Raw genomic sequence first — 15,785 nt, 5'->3', positions numbered from 1 at the left:
GTCAGTTACCATCTGCCATCCGCCCTTTTAAGGTCTTGACTTCTGCAAGAGTGTGTATTTATTAGTTCTAGGTTATTATGGCATTTTATTAACAAAGGAACCATATTTCACAAAGGTTTGAGGTCATTTAACAAAATATGGAAATAATAAACACTCCTTATGCAGTGGACTCTCTCTCATTCTTGCTTTCTCTTTCTCTCACGCATTCTTATTCACACAGTAGATGCATTAAAAACAATTCTGTCAACATTGGCATATAAAATAATTTATTGGTTCAGTAAGAAAACCCAACACCAGTGAAAAGTACAGTCTCATATAAAAATGTCAGAGGTCATGATAAGCCAACTATGGTGTCATTTTAAAATAATTAAATTAATACAAATAGTGTAACTATCCCCAAAACATTAAAAACGTATGTTCACAACTTTGGCCAAAAGACCTTCACTAAAGAACTAAGGCCATGCAATGACCTTAGTCTGAAAAATCTAGGGCTGTCCAAACGACCTTGGTTTGGCTCAAGCCGTTGACTTAGAACATTAGGACCAAAATACCAACTTCTTGCTTTATAGATCTGGACCTAAAGACTTACAGAAGGTCAAAATTTTATATGAAGGACCAAGACCTGGTTTATGACTTACTCCAATATAGCACTTGACTGTCAAAAAGACATCGACCAAAACATCACGCTCTGGCTTGAAATTTAGACAAAATGATGTGACTTTCCCCCCACAAGACCGATTACGTCGAGCTTGGATCTTTGACCAAAGGTTCTTGGTTGACCAAAAATACCTGCAATTTGTCTTAGGTTGGCCTCACTTTAAACTAAAAGACCAAATGTAGGTCTGGCTAGAAACTAGTTCAGATTACCACAAGATCAAAGTCTTTCTTGCAACTTGGAAAGGCATAGCCTCGTTTGAGGCTTGCTCATAAAATAGCGACATTTAGATTGAGAGGGTGGCCAAAGGACGATGAGCAAAAGAGCAATATTTCCTTTGAACTTAGACGAAAAATACCTAGGAAACTACACGTAAGACTTATTCCCAAATGGCAATAGTATAACTTGCTTGAGGCATTTGCCAGAAGTATCAATCAAAGCTTAGCTTATGACTTGCCCCAATAAGACAGAGGTGGATTTGGACTACGACCAAACCCCCAAGGTCTTGCATAGAACTATGAGCCAACAGAATGGTCTTGCTTTAAGGTCAAACAGGAAGTCCTAACACCAAGTCACCACGGTCTTGCTTAGGACTTTACGTCAAAGAACTTGACCACAAGACATATTTTTAAGGAGTCTCACCTTAAAGTCAGACGGGAAAACCTAGACATAGTTCCTCCCAATAATTGTCAGTTTTCCACTAACTACAGTGCATTACCTTTTGTTCATAATTATTCTCCACGAACAGGAGCAGTATTTAGAACTCATCAAACATATGACAAATCCTGTAAAACTGTGTAAGACACCAAAGAGCTACAAATCTAAATATAAAGTCCATCATCCTGTAGGGCACTGGAATGACGAGAACCTCGCCGACTGTGTTTCCGCTCAGTGTCACTTCCTGTCTTGTCCCTGTCCCTGTCACTTCCTCTCCTCCCCTGATCACTTCCTGTCTTATCCCTGTCACTTCCTCTCCTTTCCCGGTCACTTCTTGCCTTGACTCGGTCACTTCCTCTTCTGTGACTCTCTGTGCTCCCTTGATAATCCTCCTCGTACCTACCGCCTGTCTCAAACTTCCTCCGGGCGCTCTCGATTCGGCTGATTAGTTTTTCCTCATCTTCCACGTCTTCCTCCGCCCTCCTGTGGTGACTCCTGTGGCTGGACGCTATCCTCTCCTCTGTGTAGTCCCTCCGGCTCGATTCATGACTCCGGTGCGAAACCCTCCGTTCATCGCTTCTACCGTGAGTGTCCCTTATCATCCCCTTGTCCCAGTCCTGTCCATCTCTACTTCCTGTGGTCTCTGTTCTCCAGTCCTTTGCTTGAATGCCATCCGTCATTTTGCTTTCGTATTTGTATCCGTATCCACTGCTTCCTCTCTCCTGACTGGCCCACTCGCCAATATCCACTCTTCCTTCTGGATTCCCAGTCATCCCTCTGTGACTTCTCTCATGTTCCGGCTTTCTTTTGAAGTCCTCCCGACTGCTGAGTGATTCTTTCCCCTCATCTTCTTGCTGCCTACTCTCATGCTCTGGTTTTGTACGGGAGTTGTTTGTTCTGCCCGGAGTGTCTTTACCCCCATTTTCTCTGAGGCTTCTCTCCCGTTCTGGCTTTTTTTGGGATTCTCCTGTTTTACCTAGTGTCTCTTGCCCACTGTTGTCCTTCTTTTCCACTTTTTTACCTGATGCTGCTGTTTCTTTCTCCTGTTTCTGCTTCCAAGCTGTGGTCTGGTTCTCCGTCTCCTTGTCCATTTTGTCCTTCCTTCTAGTCCCTTCCTTCTTCTCCTTAAATTCAGCTTCCTTCTCCGCGATTTTGCCGTCCTCAATCCTTTTGTCCAGTTTTAACTCCATGAGGTCCAGCTCTTGCTCCAGTTCTGCCAGCTTCTTGGGATCTGACTCCAGGTCGTCATCTACCTCCACCTCCACCTCCTCGATCTCCTCATACTCCTCCACCTCGATGCCGTCCATGGTCTTCTGTAGCTGCGTCTTGACCTTGTTGAGCTCCAAGAGGCCATCCTGTAGCTCCTTGCACACCTCCCTAATCTTGGCTGCAAACTTGGTCTTTGCACCTTTGCGCAGCTCATGCGAGTCCTTGGCGAGGAAAAAGACGTCTAGGGCCAGGAAGAGTGCCGACATGACCCCTGTGGTGACGCTGATGGCCTGGGCGGCCTTGGCGGCTCCAGCCCCCGCACCCAGAACCTGCACAGTGCTAATGAGCTTGTCAGTGTTGATCATTAGTTTCTTGCCCGCCCGGCCGCCTTCCTTCACCACATGTTTGATGTTGTGGTTCAAAGCCTTCTTGGCAGCACTCTGCGTATACTTCTCAAAGTCCCACTCCTGCAGGCTGTCTATGCCTTCCTGAACGAAATCCATACACTCACGGATGTCTTTGATCTGCTCCTGGTAGTCCTGGATCATCTTCTCCACCTTCTTGCGATCCATGTTGGAGTGTACGGCATCGGTAATGTTGGCCGTGGCCGAGGCGATGCTACCCGCCGTGGCCACGCCAATGCCTACCGCCGTGACGATGATGGAAGCACCGAAAGTGAATGGTGCCAGGATGAGCCCTGTGATCGTGGTCAGACTGCCAGCCACACTGGCCACGCCACCGCCTATGGCTGCCGATACCGTCTTTTTGTGGAACTGGTCGGCGGTGTCAGCGATAGCCAGCAGCTCAAGGATGCAGTGTTGCAAGGATGCCCCACGCTGGTTGAAAAGGCGCACAAATAGACGGGCTGCCATGTAGACACGGTCGGCCGCCTCCTCCATTGCACTGCAGACATTGACATGAAGGGATTTGACTTGATTACATACACCTGCATGACATTCAGTACATCAGTCAATCCACCCAACATCATCGATCATCAATCCAGGTGTCAGATTATCAAAAATCCATCAATTTGGTTTAACGCAGCGATCCGTCCGACATGGATTTATCCATGAATCTACTAATCTCCATGCATCCATTTATGATAATAAACCATAAAACAAAGAATGTACAGACATTCCCCCCTCATCTTCTTGGAAATTGGCCGTCTCGTTCCATTCGGCCCAGCCTGTACAGACGGAAAGTCAAGACCAACCAAATCAGACGCATGAGAGGAAATAAAACTTTTTCAAGATTTAAAAAAAAAAAAAAAAAAAAAAGTCAGATGTTAGACTCGCCTTCAACGTTTTTCCACCAATCCAGCAAGCCGTCATTCTCCTGCAGGGGGAAAAAAAAAACCACTCAACTTTGACCTTTTGTCATCATGTGATATTGACGAGTCACGCACACACCTCTTCAGATTCCAAAGGGTTTCCCTCGGTTGGGTATGCTGCCATCTCCACCGGCTGGACCTCCACTGTGCTCTGCTGAAAAATACACACCAAAAAAAGTCATCTCACCGCTAAGGTGAAGCATCACACATTTCCAACCTCCACCATACATGATGTCATACGAGAACTCAGTTCAAAAAGAGTCGGGAGGAGGAGTGGTGAGGAAGATGACACTAACCTGTGCTGGGATCATCTCCTGCATTTCCACACTTTCCTCAATGACGGGCATCTTTTCTTGGGCCTGAGACACAAAAAGCGAGAGAACGAATGTCACTGACGAAGAAAACTCAACTTCCAGGCAACTTAGTCTGGTATGTGTAATTTAATTTCTGTAACAATCTGACAAAATACTCCCTGGGTCGGTCTTGTTGAACACATTTGCATTCAAAGATTAGAATTTTGATGAAACCGGAAAAAGCCAACAGCAATTTTTAAAGGTTTCAAACGCAGAGCCAAACCATTTACGTTCATCTGTTAAATGCAGGTAACCTAGCGGCAAAGATGTTTGAACTGTGAAACTAAGCTAGCTAGGTTAGCTCGACATGTTAGCTCACCAATAGCTGGTCAAACTTTAACTAAAGTGGATGTCGGTTAAACCATGGAGAGTGTAATCTTGAAACTACTGTACGATTAAAAACCTCTCTCTCTATCGTTGACTCCTCTTGGAGTACTTGACATGAGCATGTCGGCCATATTTGATGTGGCATGGCCCCCATACACTTAGTGGAACTGCGGTAAATAATGAGCTCAATGGCCAAATTGACCCTATAATGGCAAACTTTGTTCTGCGATTCAAGTTTGTCTTGCTCTGATAAACTGGCCTTGGGGTTACCTGTGACGACGCGTTGAGTTTTGGCATCCTGGGAAGAGTTGTCTTGACTCTGAAGGACACAATCTGGAGGAGGTAAAAGAGCGACATGACAGTGAGAAAGAGAGGACATTTTGTGCATCGCGACTTCATAAAACAAATCACTGACTCGTCTTTTCTTCTTGATGGTCCTCCTGCGTTTCAGCCCGCCGCCCGCAGGTGGCGCCGCTTCATCCTTGTCTTCATCATTGTCCTGCTATCATAATCAGTATATTAACACATGTAAACTCAGTTTCCCATGTGGCTTGAAAAACAGACTTACCTGTTTGTCAGCACTTTTGGGTGTTCTCTTGAACATGCCAGCAAAGCCTCCTTTTTTCTCCTGTTCAACATAAACAGTCAAAAATGCTCTACTTTTTATACAAAATTCAATTCTAGTTACTGTAGAAGGGTTCCTCATATTTGGTGCCTGTAGGCATCCATGTACACATTCATAAAGTGTATCTTGTGCTCACCTTGGTGGTGGTAGCTTCAAGAAGATTGACACTACTGCCTGATAGTTCATCTCCAGAGAAGTCATCCTTGTGGGGGGAAAAAAAGAGACCAAAACAACTTATGTGAGTGACTGCTCCAAATGTCTGTCAAACTTGCAAAATAAATAAGTAAATAAAAATAAATCTAAAATGTAAAAAAACAAGTTAAAATAAAAATAAATGAGAGAATGTATGTAAGTAATACTGTATTAACGTTACAGAAAAGCCTTTAAAGTGGAAAAAAATCTATATATTTTGGAAAAAAATTATTCAATATCTATAATAGTCTTGAATTGCCTTTAGCAAAAATCTGAATTTTTATCAGTCTGTTTGTCTGCCTATTTATTTTTATAACCTTTGCTTCATTTAATTCACCTTGACACTTTCTTCCTGCTTGCCATCACTGAGAGGATCCTGGAAGTAAAATAAATAAAACTACATCACTTTCTGTTATTTTATCATAAAAAACACAAACAAACGGGAGGATATCGTCTGACGACGTCACCTTGGTAGCGGTTGAGCGCGGTGCCGGTTTGGGCGATTTTTTGAACATTCCAGCCAAACCTCCTGTCTTTTCCTGCATAGCAAATATTGTGTCAGAAAGGCGGAAAGCAGTGCGAGTCAACGACTGTCAACAGCGTTTGTACCTTTGGTGCATTTTCTTCTGTCAAGTTTTCGTTGCTGGCCGATAACTTCTTCTCCTCATCGCCGTTTGACTCCTACGGAGCAATTATTACAACAATTAAAAATAACAATATCAACAATTAAAAATATCAACAACACGAATAATAATTATCATCTATAGTGTTGTCACCTCGTCGGCTGCTTTCGGAGTTTTCTTGAACATGCCACTGAAAATACTTTTTTCCTAAAAAAACAAACAAAAACAAAACAAAAAAACAGTGGCCATTTAAATAATCAATGCAATGCATAAAATAGGAACATTCCAAAATAGTGTATATATGTATTGAAATAAAAAAAATGCAAAAAATCTAATATTTTTCAACATACAATAAAAATTATTTATTTATTTTTTTTAAATGGGAAAAAATAATTTCAAATGCAAATATGTAAAAAAAAACATTAAAATTTGAATTCATTTAAAAAAATTACACTGACATTTTTAATAATGAAAAGTACAATTTAACCAAAAATGTAAACATTCGAAATGGTGAATACATGTTAAAAAATATTGCACAAAATATAACAAATGATTTAAAAGCATCCACATTTTTTTTTTACATTTTACAAAAAAAATAAACTCTTTAGTTAAATATTCAACCACTGCATGTTCATCTGAAGATTTTTTTGGAATGTCCACTCCTCATGTGGAAGCTTGACTTTTACCTTCACGTTGGTGTTCTCAGCCAAATTGTCGTTACTTGCTGACTTCTCCTTGTCCTGGAATGAAGAGTGAGTTTTAAAAAGAAAAAACAAAAAGCAAACAATGAAAAATGAGGCAGTAAACTCACCGATACAGCCAAGTCCTCCCCAGAAGCTTTGCTTGTGTTTTTCTTGAGTCCACTGAAGAGTCCGCTTTTTTCCTGTATGCAGGATGAAAACAGCGCCCCCCACAGGCCACATATATAAAACTTTGTCCACCTTCCTCACAGTTGCGAGTGCAATTAAGTGATACTGACCTCATCCAGCAGGTTGTCCTTGCTGTTGGATCTTTTGAAGATGCCTGCCAGACCTCCTTTTTTGACCTAAAATAAATAAATACATTTTTTGGACAAAAGGTCAAACAATGAGCGGTCTGAAGCATCGAGCAAACTTGGTTGAAACCTTGGGGAGGTTTTCGGATAAGTTCTCCGTGCTCCCAGATGACGCCACTTCACTCTTGACCTCCGCTTCCTTAGACCACATAATAATGTAGTTCAATAATATTGTTCATAAAAGGGTTACGAACGGTTTTTATTTTTTTTTTAGGGCGAGAGGCACCTTATCGCCCTCTGCTGGCTTCTGGGGTTTCTTGAACATGTTGCTGAAAAGGTTTTTATCCTGAAAAAAATGAACACACATGAACAAATAATTCTAAAAAAATGACATAATTGAGATTCTACTAATATGCTTTGCAGAATTAAAATGTATACAATAAATTCAATTCAATAAATGACAGCATGTATTTTTACGAAATTAATTTAAAACAACCTAAAAAGAGTAATAGTTCCCCAAAAATTGAAATATGAATTAAATCAAGATTTTAATTTTTTTTTTTTTAAATATATTGATAACAAATAACTAATTAATATTAATAACTATAAAAGTAAAAAAATGAAACATCAATTAAATTAAGATTTAAAAAACACATAAAAATAACTATAAATAGCTAATATTCTATTCAAAAGGGTTTGAAATAATCAAAATTAAAAAAAAACTATGACACAAACACATCACTAATACAAATAACTACAATAAAGTAATCCATTCAATTATGAAAAAACAATTGGAATCAATATTGTCTAAGAGATTCAAATAACATTTTTTTTTTGTTTTTTGTTTTTTATATAGTGAATGCCTCTCCGTGATAACATCATTGTCATTAAATCCGACTTTTGTTTGTTACCTTGGCGACGCTCCTCTCAGCCGCATCGTCGCCGCTCGTTGCCGTCGGGTTTGCCTGCTCCTTGGTCTCCTTTTTTTCCCTGTCCTCCTCACTATCCTGAAAATCGGGACATGCTATTGATTCGAATATGAAAATCCAATTTTTAAAAAATAAATAAATTAACACTCACAGGTGAGTTGTCCCGTTCTCCTTTAGGGGTCTTTTTGAGGAATACACCAAACAGCCCTCGATCTTTCTCCTGACCCCGCCCACCCCCAAATACACACCACGTTGACAATGGCCCCACACACGATATAGATCAATATGCAAATATGATATATTGCGTCATGTACCACTTTGCCATCAGATAAATCCTCGCTGCTGGCTGACAACTTTTTATCCACACTCCCATCCTGCAAGTAACAAAAAAGAACACAGCACAATATTACAGACTTGAACTGGAACTTGCCAGCGCTGATGCGCACCAGCACACCACTTCTGTGCACCCCGACTATATTCCAGATAATCATCATATCGTATTCATTTGAAGGAAACATGTGAAGGATAACATTTTTGTGAAGTTGACCTGGTCAGGCTGAGTTGCTTTGGCAGCCTTCTTGAAGAACCCACCAAATAGTCCTCCTTTTTCCTAAAACCCATTTTTTAGTGTCACGTGAATGGACTTTGATGGTGTACTCGTGAGTTTAAAATAAATAAATAAATAAATAAATAAATGACCGTGTTATTTTCCTCCGAGGGTCCGTCACTGCCCAGCGAGCGCTCGTCATCTTGTGGCTTTGGATGACAACATTTTTTAAATCAGATGAAAGTAAACTTTTCGATATTCATTTTTTTGTGTTGATTTCAAATCTGCTCTCATTATTTGTCAAGCATATCAAGTTTTCAAATTGTAATATGTATAAATTAAGAGTTAGGTGTATTTTATTTTTAAATGTCATAACTATAAATTACATCGCATGGGAAAAATCCGTATTGTGCAATCTTTTATAGGTCAAACGTAAAAGCAAAAAAAAAAAATAGGAACTTCTAAAAAAAAATGATTTCCTAGATGTTTTAAATCTGCGTTTAGAAAATATGTTAACATGGGTTAATGTCATTCCATATCTTGTCTTCTCTCGAACAATATCACTTCATCACTGATCATGTGCTCTAGTAAATGGGCTGTCACTTTTATTTCGAGTATCATTTCACAAATTTAATACCCCATAGTGCACAATTTTGGAAGTTTATTATGTCGAAGCGAAGATTTAAATGATTTCCATAGGTGTGAGAGAAAAGAATAGACAGAGCGCTTCTCACTTCCTCTGAGTTGGGAATGTCGTTCGTCCGAATTGACTTCTTGAACATTCCGCCGAACGCACTTCCTTTTTCCTGAACCACACACGCAAACACACAATGTTTTGTTTTACCGTCACACAAGAAAGACGTCCAAAATACATAATGTACACAAACAAGTACAGGTGAACTCACTTTGGTCTTTGTGACATCAGACAAACTGTCATTGCTCGATGAAAGTTCTCTTTGTGTGCTCGTGATTTCCTGAAATTAATCATGTTCATGATAAAAGAACACAATCGTACAAAATGTCATAAATGAAAGAAGACAAGAAAAAGACCAAACTGTACCTCTGCACCGGTTTTGGGTGTCTTCTTGAGGAATCCACTAAACAAACCTCCTTTCTCCTACACAAACAACATCCAAGGCATCCGTCATCATTGGCACAAGCTTCTTCAATGTGTCAATAACACCATATGTTCAATTACAAAAAAAAAAAAAAAAAACATTCTCGCACTCTGAGAGAATTGCAAATGTCATCCCTCAAATGGAAAGACATGCAAACCATTTATTTATTTATCTATATCTATCTGTATATATATAATTAAAAAGAGTAATTATAAAATAAATTTTTTATTAGATTTTCATCATCCTGTTAGGAAATAACATTTTTATTATTTAAAAAAAATATTAAATTAACTTTTTAGTTAATTTATGTTATGCTTTTGTGTCTTAGTGAATATTATTTTTGTGGATTATAACATTAATTTATTCAATAACAAATACAATAAAATGATGAAAAAAATATATAGAGAGAGATTACAATTATTAATATACATTTATTAGAATTTACTTTGATATTGCTGGGATATAACCCATTTTTATTTTATTTTTTTCATTTTTTAATTTATTTTAAAATAAATTAAAGAATAAAATAACATAATTAAAAAAATAAAATCACATTAGTATACAACATATACATAGATTAAATGAACAGAACACAAAATAAATGAATAAAAAAAAAATAAATCTACATAAGCTCACCTTATTGTCCGTCAGGCTGTCTGTGCTGCTCGAGAAATCACCGCGGAGCTCTTCGGTATCCTATAAGCAAAAACACTCAATTCTAACCAGCCAGTCTCGCTTCTAGCAATGCGCACAACAAGATCTGTGGAGGTACACACCTGGAAGTCTTCCGTGGGAATAATTTGCATGGCTCACCTGCTTGGGTGGCGTCTCTTTGGGAATTTTGGGAGATTTTCGGAGGATTGCGCTGAAAAATCCTCCTTTTTCCTGCAACGCAATATCACACGCTCGTCGGTGACATCATCGATGAACATGAAGGTGACCAATTTACCTCTGAGGGGGCCTTCTCGGACAGATTGTCGCTGCTGTCCGACAAGTTGCCACGGAGACCGGATTGTTGCTCCTGAAATAGAACATCCCCAAAAAAAAAAAAAAACGTTTTGTTACGTTATGGTCGGATTGCTTAAGGGCCACACAGATGTTAATTGTTAGCCCGCGTGCCGATGATGTTTCTCAATAAACGTTAGCATTAGGCTATTCCGGGGGCGATGTGGTTGTTTTCTATTCACAATGGGTAATTCTTTTTGTTTTGGATTTTTTTTGGAAGAATGTTCACAAAGAATTGAGGTGAGTCATCTGCCATTACATCAGTTTAAAGTTTGATGTTGCAACCCAAAGCAAAAAATAAATAAAATCTGCCGAGCGACGGCTTGTATGTTGTAAATCAAGGCGCTTAATGAATTCAAAAGATGTTTGACCTCGTCCAATTGAGTCGCTTCTGCAGGTTTCTTCTTGAACATCCCGTTAAAAATCCCAGTCCCAGCGTATGATTGTTCTGGCCGTTTCTCATCTTCTTCAGTCTCCTCGGAATCGCTGTCCATTCTCCCGACCTGACAACAATATAAATGGGAATGAAAGGGATGACGATGAAAAGACCTAAAAGAATAATGACAAACACAGCAAAGTTGACTTGAGGTACCGTCACCGAAGGAGGTTTCCAGAACATTCCAGCGAGCCGACCACCAAAGTCCTGAAAAAAAAAATACATATTCGTTGCATATCATGTTCTCAAGTACAATTGATAAAAATATTAATCAATTACACAATGAAGAAATCACAAACTAAAAATAAAAAAATGCAAATACCAAAAATATTTTTTCAAAAACGATTAAAAAAAAAAAGCACAAATCTGAGTAAAACAACATAAAATTCAAGAATGAAATAGAAGTAAGAAAATACAAGAAGTTTCTGTCATAACAATAAAATGCAATAAATACGTTAATATATAAAATGAAATTCAAAGTCAACTATGTCGTCCTGTTTTGGATCAAATGTATTTTGAAAAATGTCCAATGAATAACAAAAACACAAAAATATAAAAATGTACAAAAAAAACATAAAAAAATATAATTTAAATAATTTAGATAAAATCAAATTTAATAAACAAGAATTAATGTTATTCTGTTGAGATACAAATTTATCTTTCAATCAAATTTAAAACTAATTGAATAAAATGACTAATACACAAATCATCATCATCTTATTATTCAATTAAAATAATTAAAAAAATACCCCAACCCTTATTCTTACTTGTTTAGATTCTGCACTTTTGTCTTGTTTGACCTTATCGCCGGCCGGCCGTTCCTTTTCCCGAGCCGCTTCTTCCTTGTTGGGATCGAGAAGGTCCTCGCCGCTGCCGACGACCTTCGAGGAAGGCAAACGTCAACATCTGCACACATGATGATGTCGTCATCATCATCAGGCTGCACCTCGTACCTTGGGTGTGGACTTGAGGTGCTTCATCACGCCCTTTAGGACGCCCTGCCGAGTGGAAGTCACATACTGTCACATCTCACACACACGCACACACAAGAACAAACACAAAAGTTCAGAAGAACAGACACTCTAACACACAGACGAATACTCACACAGGTACACACACTTATGTGACAAACAAAAGTGCGCACACACACACACAGAACCGCACACACTAACACCGGTCCACACATTGACACATTCCCATGCATGTACACACACGCATAGAAGGACAGACGGCATCAAATACCGGTTTGGTGGAAGTGGCGTGTTTGTCCGGAGCGTCGTCACCTCTGTCCTGGTCGTCAGTCACATGACTCTGAAGCAAACATATCGATGTGAGACACACAATCCAAAAACTGGTTTTAGGTAAGGTTACATTCATGTGTGCGTGTGTGTTGCACGCATAACCACGCCCACACGCTCCCACAAACCCGTTTAGCCAGAGAGTCCATACAACCTTGCCTGCATCTATCCGGACACCCTTTGTCTCAGCTTCTTATTCAAGTCATGCAACAGTGCACAAACGAAGCACTGTTGCTTCAACATATTCAAAATCAACAGCGATATACTTACTTCTTCTATTTTATATATTTATTTACAGTATTTATTCATTTTATTTGTTGTACTGTAGCGGCCCTCGGGCAGGTAGTTGGGAGCCACTGCTTTAGTGAATCACTTAAAAATCAATAGAGGTAGAGAGGTGAGAAGAAAAATAGATTGATTTGATTGATTATCATATAAGGCGGGAATTGGCAACTTAAATGATGGAGAGGAACACACATTTTCATCAGTGGAACTGGGAGGGGGCACAAACTTTTGTACCAGATGTACGGCAAAAAATGCCATTTTCAATATTCCAGCACGTGAATAGCGAAAATCAAAATAAAAAAAAAATATATATATTTTTTTTTTTTTGGGGGGGGGGGGGACTCACAAAAATCTTCAACAAACGCTGATAAAAATATAATGTGTTTTCCATGAAAAACAGGGGTTGGCTTGGAAAATAAAATATACCAAAGAAAATTTAAAAAGGAACCAAAAAAAGAATTTTAGGTATTGGAAAAAAAGTTGCCAGCTGCCCAAAGTCGACTTGTTAGTATGGTTGATTAGCGTTTTTAGTGTTTCTGTATAAACATTATTAGCCTTATTAGCATTAGCGCCCACAATGCTTACAATGAATGACTTTTTTTTGTCTTTCAGGCTTTTTCGTAACTTGGCCGTCAGGTCGGACGGACGAGTCTGCGTGTGAGGGGAACGAATAATGTTAAAAAAAAAAAAAAAAAAAAATAGGGGGAATAAATAAAATAATTATAATCTGACTCACCTGTTTGACGTCAGCGGCCGCATCTGATGAAATCTGAACAAAGAGTAACAAGCGTTAATGATGGCGGTCAACATCGAGACAAAATCGCAAGATGGAATACCGGCTTGTCGGCGCTGTTGCGCTGGCTGTGTCTCGTTGTCCGGTTCCTCTCCTGCACGCGGAAAAAAAACAAAAAACAACTCAATTTTGACTTCAGATCTGTTCAATTATTTAAATTGTGACAGTACTGATACTGCACGCACCTGCTCTGCCCGTCTCGGTGCCGGGATGGGAGTTTCTGGATTTTTTTCCTTTGTCTCGCTTTGTGTCATGTTTCTATTGGCCTGAAAAATTACGTAAAAAAAAAACAAAAACAAAAAAAAACAATTGTGACTTCGTGCGTTTGTGCTGTGAATTGTAATCGCTGCAATTAGAGCGACATTGACGTCACACAAATTTTTATTTGTACTTATTTCGAAACGTTTCAAGACAACATTTCCCCAAAACACCTAAAAACACTGCAATGTGCATGCCAGGCCACTAGGTGGCAATGTCACGGGAAACAATTGCAACATTTTACAAGGTTTTCACTCCCCAAAGAGAGGCCAAGTAAATATTACAATACCGTTTTATTTATATAAACAATCTTAAACAACCACACAGTTAGTTTTAAAACATAAAAAAATGTGATGTACATTTTGTCTTTTAATTATTTAGTTGCCAAAAAGACAGTTTTAATCAATTTTCAAGAAAAAAAAATGACTACAAATAAGCCAATCAACTTACCACAACATCCATTTCTAATCTTTTCAGGCGATATTGCGTATGGCTCAGTTCCTGCACACAAACACACACAAAAAAAAACTTTAATAACATTCCGATCACTCTAGAGAGATCAGCATTTTCCCGCTTGTTACGAGAGTCAGGTGCTCAAACATTGACCCCCGTTGGTTCGGATAGCAAACAGGAGGACAATATCAACTTGCTGTCAACACATCAACATCTAATGTGCACCAAAATAAAGAATTGTGAAAGAAACAAAAGATTCAAGGCACACATTGAGAAGATTTGTGATAATAAAACATTATTTTTTACACACATTGTGCTTCGGTCGCGGTGGCACTATGGGGGTAGGCTTGTCCGTCTTCGCTGCATCATTTCTTTGAGGCTGTAAACAAAAAGTCGTATTTTTACTAAACACTGATAATCGCCTTAGCAAACAGTCGGATAAGGGGCAGATAACGTACCTCAGGAGGCCAGGGAGGCAGTTTGGGCTGTGAACACAACGCAGAGTATTAGAAATAGGACTTGGGAATGTGATTTTTTTTTTATTTATGTTTCTGTGTGTTCTCACGAGCTTGGTTTTCTTTTTGGCTTCGGGCTTCATCATGCACGGCTCCATCTCACTTCTCTAAAGAGAGACAAAATGTTGACGTCAGAAAAATCACATTCATGTGAAATGATGGAAGTTACGACTGATGAGTGCATTTGCATTTACAGGGGCATCATCACCAAATGCATGCGCATCTCTCTACAAATGTCCACGTCAACCTCTGAATATATTAAAATGCGCGCTCCAATATTTTGGATTTTATGGATTTTAAGCGTTTTCCTCTCCATAGGCGCTCACAATAGAGTAAAAGCTCCACAAAGAAAAAGATTAATGTCGCTTGATGTAAAAAGTAAAAAAAAAAAAAAAAAACAGAAATCAATCTTCACCAAAATTCATACAGCTACTTATGCGCAGTCCCAGCATTGCAAATTTGTATTATGATCACCCCAATATTTTGGATTTTAAAAATGTTAAAAGCCTTTTCCTCTCTATAGGCGCTCACTACAGAAGCTTGAAAAATATGCTTTGATTCAATAGTGTACTGCTCATTTTAGTGTGCGTGTCTTGGCCACCAAGAGGCAGTGTCAAACAAATATACAGCACTGTACCGCACACCAAAAGATAGATAACGAGCATCACTAATCAGTAATCGTCGTTTTTCTCACATGTGAAAATAAAAAATAAAAGTCACATTCCTTGATGATTCTGTTAGCCGCTTCGTTTTTTAGTAGGAATTAATGATCTATTGTTAGGATTATTTTGACACCCGGAAGCCCTACTTAATGACAATTTAATTGAGTAAACGTATATTTTATTGTGAAAACACATATTTCCTCAATTATCACGTGCTTTTCCGGAGCGCTACAAACCAAAAAGTGCACACTGTTTATTATTTAAATGAACATTTAACTTTTGATAAACAAACGGAATACATTTGGACGTAGGAACTTGACAGCAGCAGTTCAAAAACTATCATTTCCCAGCAATTTAAATGCAGCTGAAGTGTGTAGTTAATGGCGTTTGGCTCACCTCGCTGTTGTTCCTTCGTCACTGTGATCCAAACACACACACTAACACAAAGTGAATGCCTGTCGAGAAGTTTTCCAAACTTTTCACCACACCCCGCAACACATCTGTAGCCGCGGAGGCGTTCA

General features: G+C 39.0%; 1 protein-coding gene across 6 annotated transcripts; it reads right to left on the bottom strand.

Annotated features, from left to right (window-relative positions):
- Positions 1-249: 249 nt before the first annotated feature.
- LOC148326121 (uncharacterized) lies at positions 250-15,785 on the bottom strand. Of its 6 annotated transcripts, none has more exons than XM_088311172.1 (43): positions 15,661-15,785; positions 14,653-14,709; positions 14,546-14,572; positions 14,398-14,466; positions 14,085-14,135; positions 13,562-13,642; positions 13,420-13,470; positions 13,320-13,352; positions 13,169-13,234; positions 12,243-12,311; positions 11,954-11,998; positions 11,768-11,881; positions 11,157-11,207; positions 10,936-11,067; positions 10,509-10,580; positions 10,373-10,444; positions 10,196-10,255; positions 9,502-9,558; positions 9,347-9,415; positions 9,176-9,247; positions 8,594-8,650; positions 8,442-8,504; positions 8,209-8,268; positions 8,046-8,114; positions 7,877-7,972; positions 7,252-7,311; positions 7,096-7,164; positions 6,951-7,016; positions 6,783-6,854; positions 6,658-6,711; positions 6,125-6,178; positions 5,958-6,029; positions 5,816-5,887; positions 5,686-5,724; positions 5,293-5,358; positions 5,100-5,159; positions 4,947-5,033; positions 4,802-4,864; positions 4,148-4,210; positions 3,931-4,005; positions 3,817-3,856; positions 3,656-3,707; positions 250-3,424 (listed from the first exon to the last, which is right to left on the bottom strand). In XM_088311172.1, the coding sequence occupies exons 2-43, from the start codon at positions 14,698-14,700 to the stop codon at positions 1,477-1,479; spliced, it is 4,596 nt and encodes a 1,531-aa protein (XP_088167298.1). In that variant the 5' UTR covers positions 14,701-14,709; positions 15,661-15,785; the 3' UTR covers positions 250-1,476. The 6 variants fall into 6 exon arrangements, with proteins under 6 accessions (XP_088167298.1, XP_088167300.1, XP_088167299.1 ...); XM_088311174.1 differs by having other exon boundaries at positions 3,931-4,002; XM_088311173.1 differs by having other exon boundaries at positions 4,947-5,030.

Source organism: Idiotropiscis lumnitzeri, chromosome 12, assembly GCF_059441095.1.
Source record: "Idiotropiscis lumnitzeri isolate Australia: NSW breed Sydney's pygmy pipehorse chromosome 12, RoL_Ilum_1.0, whole genome shotgun sequence".
Taxonomy (NCBI): domain Eukaryota; kingdom Metazoa; phylum Chordata; class Actinopteri; order Syngnathiformes; family Syngnathidae; genus Idiotropiscis; species Idiotropiscis lumnitzeri.
This window is presented reverse-complemented; position numbering and strand designations above follow the sequence as displayed.

Coding starts and splice junctions, on each gene's coding strand:
- LOC148326121 (XM_088311172.1), bottom strand. CDS start 14,700: ATGGAGCCGTGCATGATGAAGCCCGAAGCCAAAAAGAAAACCAAGCTC. Junction 8,505..8,593: donor CCTCGGAGGAAAATAACACG/GTCATTTATTTA, acceptor AATGGGTTTTAG/GAAAAAGGAGGACTATTTGG. Junction 4,006..4,147: donor AGGAGATGATCCCAGCACAG/GTTAGTGTCATC, acceptor TGTATTTTTCAG/CAGAGCACAGTGGAGGTCCA.